The sequence below is a fragment of the Podarcis tiliguerta genome, assembly GCF_965153285.1.
Source record: "Podarcis tiliguerta genome assembly, chromosome: 1".
Taxonomy (NCBI): Eukaryota; Metazoa; Chordata; class Lepidosauria; order Squamata; family Lacertidae; genus Podarcis; species Podarcis tiliguerta.
The window spans coordinates 35,545,289-35,558,091 of record NC_139534.1 but is presented as its reverse complement, the minus strand read 5'-3'; the positions used below and the strand labels follow the sequence as shown (position 1 = coordinate 35,558,091).

Here is a 12,803-nt window from a genome sequence, read left to right as displayed (position 1 = left end):
TGAACTCCCAGGAACATGCAGGTGGTACTGCAGAGGGCTGCAGGGGAAAAGGGGCATTTTGCAAAAACCTCTCCCTCCCACCTTTTATGCGTGTAACACTTTGCTAGAGTATAAAGCTTTCCACAATTTGAAGGATACAACCGGTAGACTCCACTAAAATTAAACTGCATTTTTAGAAGGGTAAACTTTCATGGTAAGGTTTTTTTTAAAAAAAAAAAAAACCACAAGCAAACAACTGTGTTGTATGTATAATATAATATATTGCATGTGCATGTGTATGCATGCACACATCCATTTTGAAATTTACCCAACTCAAATGTTCTAGTCTGGGCATAAATATGTGTGGTTGTTTCTTAGCAAATATTTGACTCTCTGCTTTTAGTCAACCAGTTACATCTAGAAAGCTAGAATCTCTCTCTCTGTCTTAAGCCTACACAGAATAGGAAAGTGTTCTGTAGGTTAAAAGCATCCTACACTAAATAAATGGGGTTTCTTCTCCAGCTGAGGTCCTTTGGCCATGCTACATATATACTGGGTAGAATTTGATCATGCATGGCAAGGGCATTGCAAGGTTGGCTTATCAGAAGGTAACTTTACTCTTCTAAGCAATAGCACATTCTTCAGTCAAAGAATCCCCTACAGCCTGTTGCAATCAGCCTGATGCCACACATTTTGTGTCTTTAGTTTGCTTATTGGCTTTAACAAAATGAATATTTTGTTGCACTTGTAGTAGAGGTACTGCAAGCTTATCCTCCATTCTAGTCACCATGGATGTGAGCCCCTGGCAGTGGCAGATAAGCCCCCCTGCTCTCTTTGTAAATGAATGTGCAGCTCAAACTAAAGAAGAGAATAACATGCTGCAGGGAGGACATGCTAGCAGTAGACTGCAAAATAACTCTACCAGTATTTAATAATGCACAGTTCAGCTTTTAGTGTGCATTAAATGTGCATTATTTAACATACTTGAATGTGGTCGTGGTGGCACATTTGCCTGGTCTAGAAGCAGCCTTATCTGTCACACAGTTGCCTATTTTCCTTCCAAATGCACATCTGTCAAAAACGACTGACTGGCTTCCTGCTGTGCTGATTTTCTAGGTGGTTTATAACCCTCACGAGTCCTATAGAAAGCTCCGAGCTGCTGCTGCTGATTCTTGTTAGCTAACGACACGATGACCATTTCTTATGCAGTAAAGTAGTGTAGTGTTCCAAAAAAACACATTCCTGCTTCCTTCCATTGTTCCATTGGTGTTTTTTTTTCCTGAGGAGCCTCTCTCTCCCCAGATGCATTAAATAAGGCTAAAGGCCACATGTTCTCCATTCCCAGGTGGTTAAAGGACTGCTCCACACATTATGTGAAACATTCATGTGGTTTGAAAAATGCAGAAAAATAGCAGCAAGCTCTAATCAAATTGCTGGTTCCCTGCTCTATGTAAATCTCTTGTAGGTCAGTGTTAAATTAATACCTTCCAAAACCTGTGATTGGCCTTCTTACATGTTGTAGCATGTAAGGTGGAGGCCATGGGCACACATGGTATTTTTACAAGTTTGAATATTAATGTGTGTTTACTTACCTAGAATGCCACTTAATTTGAGGCTATCACATTGTCTGATTCGCCAAGAACACCTTGGTCTGTGGATGTGTAGAGAGGCCATCTTGGTCGCTGCTCTGCCAATATGGAATTCTTTACATTTCATCAGAAATGGAACACTTTCTACAAGTGCTTCAAGGCTCCTCTTTTTAGATGTGATATGGCTGGCTGTATTTGGTGTTTTAATTTTTAGATGAAATAGTAATAACTGTGTGGAATTCCTTGAGCCACTGGAGGTTGGATGTGGTGAGAATCCAAGTGACTGTGTAGTCTGTCATAAGAAGGGAAGTGAGAATTAGCTTTTTGCTTCTTATAAAATAACCAGTTCCCTCCGCAGCTCCCACCTCCTCCCCTTTTTAAGTTTAATGATGGAATAAAATGCCACCTCTGCTTTAGCTAAGTCTTTACCGCCTTTTTAGAGAACAGGTTCGGGGGTGGAGCAGGCAAGGGGAATCACTCACTTGTTGTGTGCAGATGGTGGAATGACAGAGTAATCCACCAGCTTAGGATTTAATTAAATCAAAATGTCTGTGGTGCTTGAGCTGGTGGATGGAAAAAAATACATTTGAAAGCCAATTTGCATTCAGAGTTACAGGCTCAGATTATTGTAGGAAAAGACGGGAATGTTTGCTACCCATTGTTAAATCATGCTTTTTATGATGCTTTAAATGCAGCTCCAGGCCTTTACTAAGTTTTATTTTAATCCTCCTTTTAAGCCCTCTTATAATACTATTAAGAATACGTCTTTATTGGGGGAGGGGAGTTGATGTAGAGAGGAGGGGTCATTAATTCCTGGAAGTAAACATCTTAAATGCTTCAGATTTGAAAATACTTTGAATGCTAAAAGACAAGAATCTTTTTACAGTTTGCCACTCTTTTCATAATCCGCAGTAAACTTCTTCCTTTTGTCCCCACATCCCATTTCTCATGGCCCTTGGGGATTGCAGGTTGTATATGTATAGACAACCCTTCCACAATTTAGTGGCCTCCAGATATTTTTGACTACAACTCCTATTATTTTTTACCATTGGCCATACTCACTGGGGATGATGGGAGGTGCAGTCCAAAATACAGGATTGAGAAGGATGAGATAGACTTGTCCATTTAATCACAGTGTTCCTCTTGATACATCTTTCTCATCTCCTGCTTGAATGTATGAAGTTGGGAAGTTTTAGTGGGCACAGTTCTTCACCAACTCAATATAGTCTAAGTATCCAGGTGCTGAAGTTGGGAGCAGGACCTTAGACAGAATGTGCTCTGCAGAAGTTCAGGATTTGGTTAAAGAAGAATACATAATTTTATTGCATTATATATATGAATGTGACATGGGTCAAACATGAAGACTTTGAAATGTCAATGAAACATGTTTCAATGAAGTACATATGCAGGATACGTCATCTTCTAAATCTTGGACCTTCAAAGTATTCCTGAATGTCTATAGTCAGTAGCCAGTCATCTGTCAGATATTTGCAAAGATCAATTAATTTTTGCCATTATTGTGGCATAATATGTTATCCAAGTATAGCCAAGTGGTTCTTTGTTAGGGATGCCTTCTGAATATCATCCTTCTCACAGCTTTCTTTCTCATTTCTGCCTCCTGAATAGCACTAGTAATTGGAGGATGGAAAACTTTGAAGAGAACCCTTGAGTCAGGCAGCTATATATAGTCTGCTGGCTTTTCATTTTTAATTTCCTTCTGACTGGCTTAAATGTTTAAACTGGCTGCCATTCCACCAGTTCTGTTGTGGCGTAGTACAGCACATTATGCCCAAAGGGAGATGCAGCTGAGAATTGTGATGAAAACTGACTGGATTTGCCAGTTTCCTTGTTTGTGAAGTGGTACAGCGAGGCAAAAAATAGATGGGCTGTAAACATATTATTATTATTATTTACATTGATTAAAATTATTTATAGACCACCCTTCATTTAAAAAAAAAAAAGATTAAAGGGCCTTTCACTGTAATATAGGCCTGGGGAGCCTTTGGACTGCAACTTCCAACAGTCCCATCCATCATGGAATAATTATGAGGGATGGGCCAAAGGTTCCCCAGCTTTGCAAAAATCCAGATGTAGCAGCAGGTCATTCTAGATTGAATGCTGGGCTTCCAGTGGGTAGAGAAGTGGTATCCTCCCTCATTTTCCTCTTAATTCTACTTTCCCAGTACTTTTGATCCTCACCAGTATGGTGCTGTACGGTCAGAAAATAATGGCATAAGGCCTACGAATCCACCCAAGGCAGCATCTTGAATTGTGTCAGGGGACTGCCATCGGAACAGGGGAGGGAGGCAGAGCCTCCGATGCTTCTGAGGAGCAGTTCCTCTTCCAGCGAGGGGAAAAGCCACGCCTCCAATGGAGAAGAGAGGGAAGGGGCCAGCCAAGGTGGGATAGGTCTTGAGGATGCTGCTGAGAGCCCCAGCGCCTCACCTAACTGGGCTGGCCAGGAGGGATGCACGCCACTTCCCTCACCCAGCTTGCTCAGAGGGGTGAAACGCAAGGAGGGGAGGCGGAGGCTTGGGGTGTCTAAGTTCTTATGTTGGGGGAAAAGCTGGAAGGGGCCACTCCTGGATTCTGCAAGTGACTAAGATGGACATGAACTTTGGGGTTCTGCACTGTAAATAGTTTGCACCAATAAAAGCTGCAAAAGACAGGTCGGAGTCCTGCCTGGTTACTCACGAGCAACCACCACACAGCATCTAACAGATAGACTCCCTGCTTGGCCTCTTGATATCCACGTTGTCAATATCAGAAACAGGACTACTATGCTTTCCTGCTTCACATGTCTCATCCTTGATGGAAAGTATTCAATTTCATGCTTAGCCCTTACTTATTACAAGCAGGATCAAAATTGTTTCAGCTGATAGACTCCTGATGCATGCATGAAACAAGAGAAGTCTGGTTTGCTCCTCTCCTCTCGTGTTCTGTTTATGTGAAGCACGCTTGTGTGGCATGTTTTGGTCTGACTTGCCTTCGTTCACACGTGTGTGCAGGAGTACATACAATAGACTGATATGTCCCTGGTAATGCAGAAGCAGGCTTCATGTATTCTGGCTTTTCAGTTCATATGTGCTGTGAAACTGTGAATTGGTCTCCCTTGGGAGGTTGTGGACCTCTTCTGTGGAGCTTTTTAAGCAGAGGTTGGATGGTCATCTGTCAGGGGTGCTTTAGCCAAGATTCCTACATTGCAGGGGGTTGGACCACATAAACCGTGGGGTCCCTTCCAGCTCTATAATTCTATGGTTCTATGATCCTTTCAGGAGTGTCCTGAGGTTCATAAAACCTTGCCCTCTTTAAGAGCACATGCACCGCAAGACCTTTGTTATGAAACCCTTTGCTGTTCTTCAGAACCATTGCAACCCTTCACATCAACATCCCTGGGTAATGTTTTCGGAGCAATAGCTTTACATTTCAGGCAGGGTGACCACAATGCGGCCCTCCTCAGTCACAAAGTATTGGTTGAAAGGGCAGGTTGAATGTTTCATATTTATAATTAAACAGAAGGACCACAAGTCCACTTGCATTATGTTGCACCTAACAAAAAGGAAAGTGAAGGGGGATGCTGGTTCATTATTGTGGCACTGACTAATTTTTGTTTCCAGAGGAAAAGTGAAAAATGACATGCCGTCAGGAAAAATGTTCTTCTCTTTCATCTTCAGAGCTCCCGAATAAAGCAAAGGAAGCTGACTGTGCAAGCTACCAGCAGTGCTGGCAAAGCAGCATTTGTTGGCATTAGGCCCAGCAGAACAATCTGCAGACATATTACAGGCTCATCTCCCCCTCTTCCATCTTGCAATAATTTCCATCTATGTGGTAGCCCAGTCGCTGGTGCATAAGCTGGAAACTGCCTTCCAAGTATTAGAAACTGTGTTCTGGAGACATTTGCTCTGCATTCCCTAAAAGAGATTTGTTTTGATGTTAAATGGCCATAAAGAGCCATTTCTTTCTATAGAGAATCCCAAGAAGGACAAATAAATTGAGGAATGAGCATACCTTAGTGATAAAGTGTATGCTTTGAATGTGGAAGGTGACCATCCCAGAGTCAAGTCTCAGGCATCTCCCGTTCAAAAAAATAGAAAAGTAAAAATGATCAGGTAGGAGGTGATATGGAAGTCCACTTCATGAGACTCTAGAGAGCCATTGCCAGTCGAGGAGATAATACTGAGCTAGATGGACATACAGCTTGATTTGGCAAAAGGCAGCTTCTTATGTACCTAATTTAGTACAGTATTACAGAGGATGTTGAGGTGTAGAGTTGGGGCTATGCTGCATAGTCACATGATGACAAGTGTTTATATCCCTGCTGGCTAAGCACTTTGCAAGGATATAAGTATAAATAGTCTTTTCTGCAGGCCTGCACAGTAGAAGAAGAGGTGAGGATGAGAAAAGGGGTCAGCAGGGAACTGGGTAAAGAGATGTACATTCAGCAACTTCTCTAAAAATGGTTGTGGTTTGGGCAAGTTCTAGGATAAAGCGGGGGGAAGCTAATAATAATTAACAGTATGATAAATCATGGTTGTAGTAATAATACATAACAAATACAAGCATTTGTATATTGCTTTTGAGTGTTGAAAGCATTTCACATGGACTATCCTGCTCTTGCCTACCTTACAGGGCCCACTGTATATTCCAGGGGTGTGTCCCTGAGACAGAAAGGTTGTGGCTTGGCTAAGGCAACCTAGTAAGTTCATGGCAAAGGTGATCTGCCCGATTTATATCTCAGTCTCTTAACTACCCTGCTGCACTATTGACAAACAGTACATTGTGGGGGGCAGAAGTAAGCTGAGAGTTGGAGTCAGATCTGAGTCCATGTCCCACCCTCTACCATCAACTACAGGGAACAAGACATATGGTGGGGGTATAACCATAGTGTGCAAAATAGGCAATTAAAAAACACATACTATTACTTATTTACAGCATTTGCCACATAGCAGGTACATACATTGGTATCCCATCTTGCAGGACTGTTGCGGAGAGAAAAACATAGTGAAGTTTGTGAACCTGACAAATTGAAAAGGAGCACTATATGAATTATTAATACTTGCAATTGTGTACGTATCTAGAAAATTACTGGAAAGCAGTCAGCTTATGTTTGTTACGTGAACATGCATTTTGTGAAGATTCGCCACATGTATGCACATGGTGAACAGTCTTCTGCAATTTACTTCTTACTTTTTCTGTCTTCAGGGGAAGCTACATGACCCACAGCTAATGGGTATAATTCCAAGAATTGCACATGACATCTTCGATCACATCTATTCCATGGATGAAAACCTAGAATTTCACATAAAGGTAAATGCAAAATGACATGTCATGGTCAGATAAAAAGAAGCTGAGTGAGGTGCCAAACCTCAAAGGTTGCCCTTTTCCCTTAAATGAAAACCTCAGAATAAATTTGGGTCTGCAATATTTCACTTTCACAAATGTTGCTTGTCAAGATTTCAGTATCTCAGATAAAATTATCCTTTCTTTTTTTATTTGAAATAACTTCTATTTCTACATACAGGTCTTTATGAGCTCTTATGTGCCTGCATTTATTTTTTTCTTGTGAATTGAGAGTGGGAGCAAATAACTGAATCAAATGTGATTTGGAGAAATGTGAACCAAGTAGTGAGCTAAAAGTATATATAGGGTTGCATGGTTTGAAAAAAGAAAAAAAAAAGGTTGTAAAATCCTATAAAACACATCCCTTTGAGGCACAGTGACCAGACACAATCCTATTTTGTGCTGGATTCAGTCTGCATTTTGCTGTGGAAAGAAAGTTGTTATATGTCACTCTTAATGATATGATCAAGATTTAAGAGCTTAGCACATCTTAACACCGGCTGTATTTAAAAGCTTTAAGTGGCTCCTGGATAATCCTAGAATGAGCTATTGAGCCAAATATTGCACTTATGGCAGGATTAGTTGTGTACCAGGCTGATAGCTTTTTCTTCGATTGGCAAAGTTTTGAGTTAATCAGATGTGGCACCCAACTGAAATATTATATAGTTGTAAGCATTTAAAGGGATTAAAAATGCTACTTGTAGACTAGCATTTCTTAAAAAGCTCCCACTATTTTTGTTGCTTTGCTGGAAAATTAAGTGTTCTTGTTACTGAATGACAGATTAGAAATGATTCACAGATCCTTGCATGCTGTAGTGACTGTGTATGGTTCTGCATTTGAAAAGATCTATATATTTGCACCCAATGTAGGTGCTGTCAATTTTTGTTTTTTGGGGGTGGGGGTGGTGGGGACTGGATACCTTGATTTAATTATCACACCCCCAATGGGTGATTTGCCTGATACATCAGTCTTGGTGCACACAATTTGGGTGTTGGTTAAACTCACATATCCAGGGGCGTCTTTTTCCTCTCCCATTCCATTTGACAAAGGTGGCATTGTCAATCTTCTTTTAAGGATGTGGTTAGGAGATTTGGTGTGTGCTCCCTGCCCTCGCCCTTTCCTCATTAACTGCGACATTATGTTCATGTTTACTATAGTTAATGCTAAGCAAAGTTTGCTTTTCAACCACAGCTAGAAGTTGGTTTGAGAGCCAGTGTGGTGTAGTGGTTAAGAGAGGTGGACTCGTAATCTGGTGAACCGGGTTCGTGTCCCCGCTCCTCCACATGCAGCTGCTGGGTGACCTTGGGCTAGTCACACTTCTATGAAGTCTCTCAGCCTCACTCACCTCACAGAGTGTTTGTTGTGGGGGAGGAAGGGAAAGGAGATTGTTAGCCGCTTTGAGACTCCTTAGGGTAGTGATAAAGCGGGATACCAAATCCAAATATTTGGTTTGCAAACCCTGATTAATGCTAACAACATCCAGCTTGCTAGCATACCAGACTCCATCTGTTCCAGGCTATAGATTCTTGCAGACGCAGGTGCTGCGCATCACTGCTGCTTGCAAAGATCTTGTATGCACCTGCCACTCAATAGTTGGCACCATCACTCCCCAGGTGCTGCATATAGTGTTGTGTTGTTGTTTTAAATCACCACATTGGTCATAGTCTTCTCTATCTATAATGACACAGAGCTTTACTTGTTTATGTGGATAGTCCTCCTTGGATTGACAAGTTTAGATCTCTTTTGGAATTTAAAAAAACCCTGCAAAATTTGAATATAAGATCTCTTCAGTCATTGTCTAACGTTAGACATGTAAGGAAGTAGTTTTCCTTCCCTTCATGAGTGCACAAAAAAAAGGAGAAGATGAATACTTAAAATTAGCCTACTCAACTACTGTTTTGTACTGCTGTGACAGCAAATGTATTTGAATGGCATTGAACAAATTGTGGAAGCTGATTACGCAAGAGAGGTGCCATTTGGAAATGGCAGGCATTCTGGACATGGAGAGGGGAATTCCATCAAACAGCTACATGGCTTTCTGATAAAATATTGCTACTGTCAAAGCTTGCTCAAGCATACTTCCTTGTGGAAGTATGTCCTGAGAACCCTCTCAGGAGAAAAAAAATAAGCAAAGTATCTTATTTTACTTACTATTATTTTTGTAAGAATAGTGATCTTTTTTTGAAGGGAAAAGTTTGATTTGTAGCTCTGGTATGAATGTAAACGGAGTGTTATTCAGAGTTATGTGAGGATGATTTAGGTCAGGTGGTACTTTCTTCAAAAAGCGCCCTTCCTTTTTTATTTACTCAAATAAAAATCCCGGTTGATTTCAGATTCTGCAGAGTGAGTTCCCTCTAAGTCAAGCTATCAGGGCTGCCAAGAAGGGGAAATAAGCTATGTTTTATACCAACAAACATCTGAATCAATGTAAATCTATAATACAGTTGTAAAATTCAAAAGGATAGTGGAGCATCCTCATATAGGAATGCTCAGCTTTCATATCGATAGTGGTGTGTGTGTGTGTGTGTGTGTGAGAGAGAGAGAGAGAGAGAGAGAGAACCTTTGATTTCAGTAATTTATCACCTTTGTACTCCTGGTATACTCCTGGTGGCAGAAAAAAAGAAGAAGAAATGAATGAAGTGCAAGCAAAATGGTCATGCTGCACCGGGGGGGGGGGGGGATTAAAAAATTTGTCAACACTTCAAATGTACCCAGCCCTCAGCCCCTCTCCTCAATTAAAACTGGGTTAGCTTAGAAGTTAGTCACTATGGTGCTTGTCAGTATTGGTAAGCATGGTTTTTTTTCTTTTTTCTTTTAATGCAATAAATATAGTCTGGCTTCAGTGAGCAGTGAGAACTAGTCAATTAAAGCCATCATTACATCAATAGCAAAAGTGTTCAGCCTGAGTAGCTCATGTTCTGAGAGTCCAGCATCAAATATTTAATATTTAATGGTGGAAACAAGCAAACAAAAGCTCTCAGATGGACTGTAGCTTAATACCCAGTCAAACATTAAGATGGAGCATGTTTGTATTTAGTTTAATAAGCATAAGTGACTGATTCATGTTATGGTTGCTTGGGAAACAAATGGGAAGTTGTACATATTTGTTCCTTAGCAAGCTGCGAAAGTAAGACAAAACGTAACTAGACTGCAGTACAGTCTTGGATGCTTCTCATTCATGGACAGAAACAAAAACATAGGAGTCTAAACTTGAGGCATTGTGCATTCATCTCAATCAGTGCCATTTGCTCACAAGAAAACAGCTGTCCATTGTTTTTGCCATATTAGAAAAAGATGAGAAGGGAAAGAAATATGTATGAGGAGACATATAAGAAGATCCAGTTAGAGATAATGCGTTGTGGCATGCAGTGGAATGGCTATATTGGTTTACAAGTTTTGTGGCACTGAAATTAGAGTCCTGCGTGATGAATTTTTACAAGTAAGTTCAATAGCTCTTCTGGACTATATAAGTATGCTAGTAGGGAGGCCACCTTTTCATGCATTGCCTGAAGGAAATTCTTTTAGAACTGAATCAAGTCAATTTTCAGCCCTACAAAGATTATTTTTTAACCCCATCAGTCCACTTTTAAGGTATAAACACTCTGTTCTAATAATGTGCCACTCATGGAGTCTGTTTTAATTAACCTGTGCTTCCGCCCTACCGCTAGTGATCCTAAATACCTTTCATTTCCATTGAAATGACTGGGATTTTTTTATCTCCTGAGTCTGTTACTCTTTGATATATCCTCTCAGTATCCTTGGATTTTACTTTCTTAATTCCTTGCCCCACCTCAAATAATTAGAAGTGATTTCAGTAGTTCTTCAAGTAATCCACTTACCCCCCCCCCACAGTTAGCTAGCCTGTGGATTGTGCAAATATTCTTTGACTGACTCTTGTTTCAGCCTTTACACAATACAAATGTAATAAGTAAATCCAACCCTGGCAGAGAATACACAACAAAAGTAATATGCATAGACAGCAAAAAAATTGTTATTTGCAACAGATTTGACCTTTTTGCAAGAACCCAACTTGAAAACTTGTTAAATTAGTGTTTTTCATTTCTTTAGGTTTCCTACTTTGAGATTTACTTGGACAAAATAAGGGATTTGCTGGATGGTAAGTAAAGCAGCATCTCTCTCTCTCTCCTTTTTACTGTAGTTGTAATTACCAAAATGAGTATATTTTATCTTTAAAAAATAAAATGGTTTTCAGGTCAAGGACTGAACCCTGGACATTTGGATGTGTGCATTTCCTGGAGTAATATTCATACAGTGCAGACATTAAGGCCTGATAAGACTGTTTTCTCATAAAATTTGGGTTAATAGACTATATCACCCATTTAAAGTGGAGGGTGTGGAACTAAACCTTTGGTGCTCCAAAGATTGCTGGCTACAAGTTCTGTAAGAGAAGAAGAGTTTGGATTTGATATCCCGCTTTATCACTACCCTAAGGAGTCTCAAAGCGGCTAACAATCTCCTTTCCCTTCCTCCCCCACAACAAACACTCTGTGAGGTGAGTGAGGCTGAGAGACTTCAGAGAAGTGTGACTAGCCCAAGGTCACCCAGCAGCTGCATGTGGAGGAGCGGGGAATTGAACCCGGTTCACCAGATTATGAGTCCACTTCTCTTAACCACTACACCATATTAGCCCTGGCCATTGGACATTCTGGCTGGAACTGATAGGAGTTGTAGTTCTTCAGAAGCAATGTTGGACCAGCTTAAGCCAACATGGTGCAGTGGTCAGAAATGATAGGACTTGCAGTTGGCCATCATCTGGAGGGCCACAGGCTAGCCATCTTTATGTAGTTCATTAAGGCATCCCTGATTAAAAGATAAAGTGTACTATAGAAGTACCTCCCAGAAGTACATCCAGAAGCAAAGGCTGGTTGGGTTGCCCATATCCAGTTTTTGAAATGCCCAGAGATTGTAGTCAATTGCCCGATATTTAGACTTCTGTAAACAAAGCACTACTTACAGGAAGAGAACGGGGGCAGATAACCTATAACAGTTGGGAAACTGTCTTACAGTTTCGGAGAGCAGAGTGTCATGTTTGCATCTATGTCCCCTTCCCACCAGACTTCCTGGGCTTTCAAGGGTTGTTGGGTTTATTTTTCCTGGTCTTAATAGTGGTTGAAGCAATAATCTCCCACTATTTTTCATACTGTTAAAAAAAATAAAATTGCTGGGAATGCTCTTAATATTTTGTTTTCATTTTTAAAAGAGGTATCTTATGAATTGAGAATCATGTTATACCTGTGTATATTTAACAAGCCAGAGAGCTTTGAAAAATAAAAGAGCTGAAACAGTTGAAGCATCCTTAATATTTTGGTTTGAAGTACTTTGTACAGAGTAAGGCCTAGTGCATGTGGTCCAAAAAATTATAGTTTGTTGGACTGGGAGCAAACAACAAGCTCATGCTGTCATGAGCTTTCTTTGCCATTACACTTTTATTTATTTCACATTCTCCAAGCAATTAACAAAATAGCAAATACAGTATGTATATGTAACAAACAAAACTGAAAACCTACAGTACAATACAGTGCAATACAAAACAACAACAACAATGGAAACACCTGAACTGGGAACATACAAGTTGACCATGTTCTACAAACCAGGATTGCAAACCATGACTATATACTGTTGCTTGGTTTCAGAGTCATGGTGAGCTTTGGTTTAATAATTTATTTATTAATTAAAATCTGTATACCACCCTTCATCCAAAGATTACAGGGTGGGTGGTCCCCAACATACAAATACAGAATGAAAACACAAAATGCATAATAAAAAACAAACAAACCAGCAACCCCACTTCCACAAACACATTTAAAAGGCCATAGAACAAACGAGAAGTCTTCTATGGGAACGTAGTTTGCTGGAATGAAAATGTGACCTGT

General features: G+C 40.4%; 1 protein-coding gene across 3 annotated transcripts in view; it reads left to right on the top strand.

The window, feature by feature from the left end:
- KIF5C (kinesin family member 5C) overlaps positions 1 to 12,803 on the top strand; it is a 312,660-nt gene that overhangs the window by 260,977 nt on the left and 38,880 nt on the right. For all 3 annotated transcript variants that reach the window (XM_083407424.1, XM_083407423.1, XM_083407425.1), the window contains 2 exons: positions 6,771 to 6,875; positions 10,978 to 11,026. In XM_083407424.1, the coding sequence (XP_083263550.1) occupies positions 6,771 to 6,875; positions 10,978 to 11,026 (154 nt within the window). The remainder of the gene's footprint in view (positions 1 to 6,770; positions 6,876 to 10,977; positions 11,027 to 12,803) is intronic.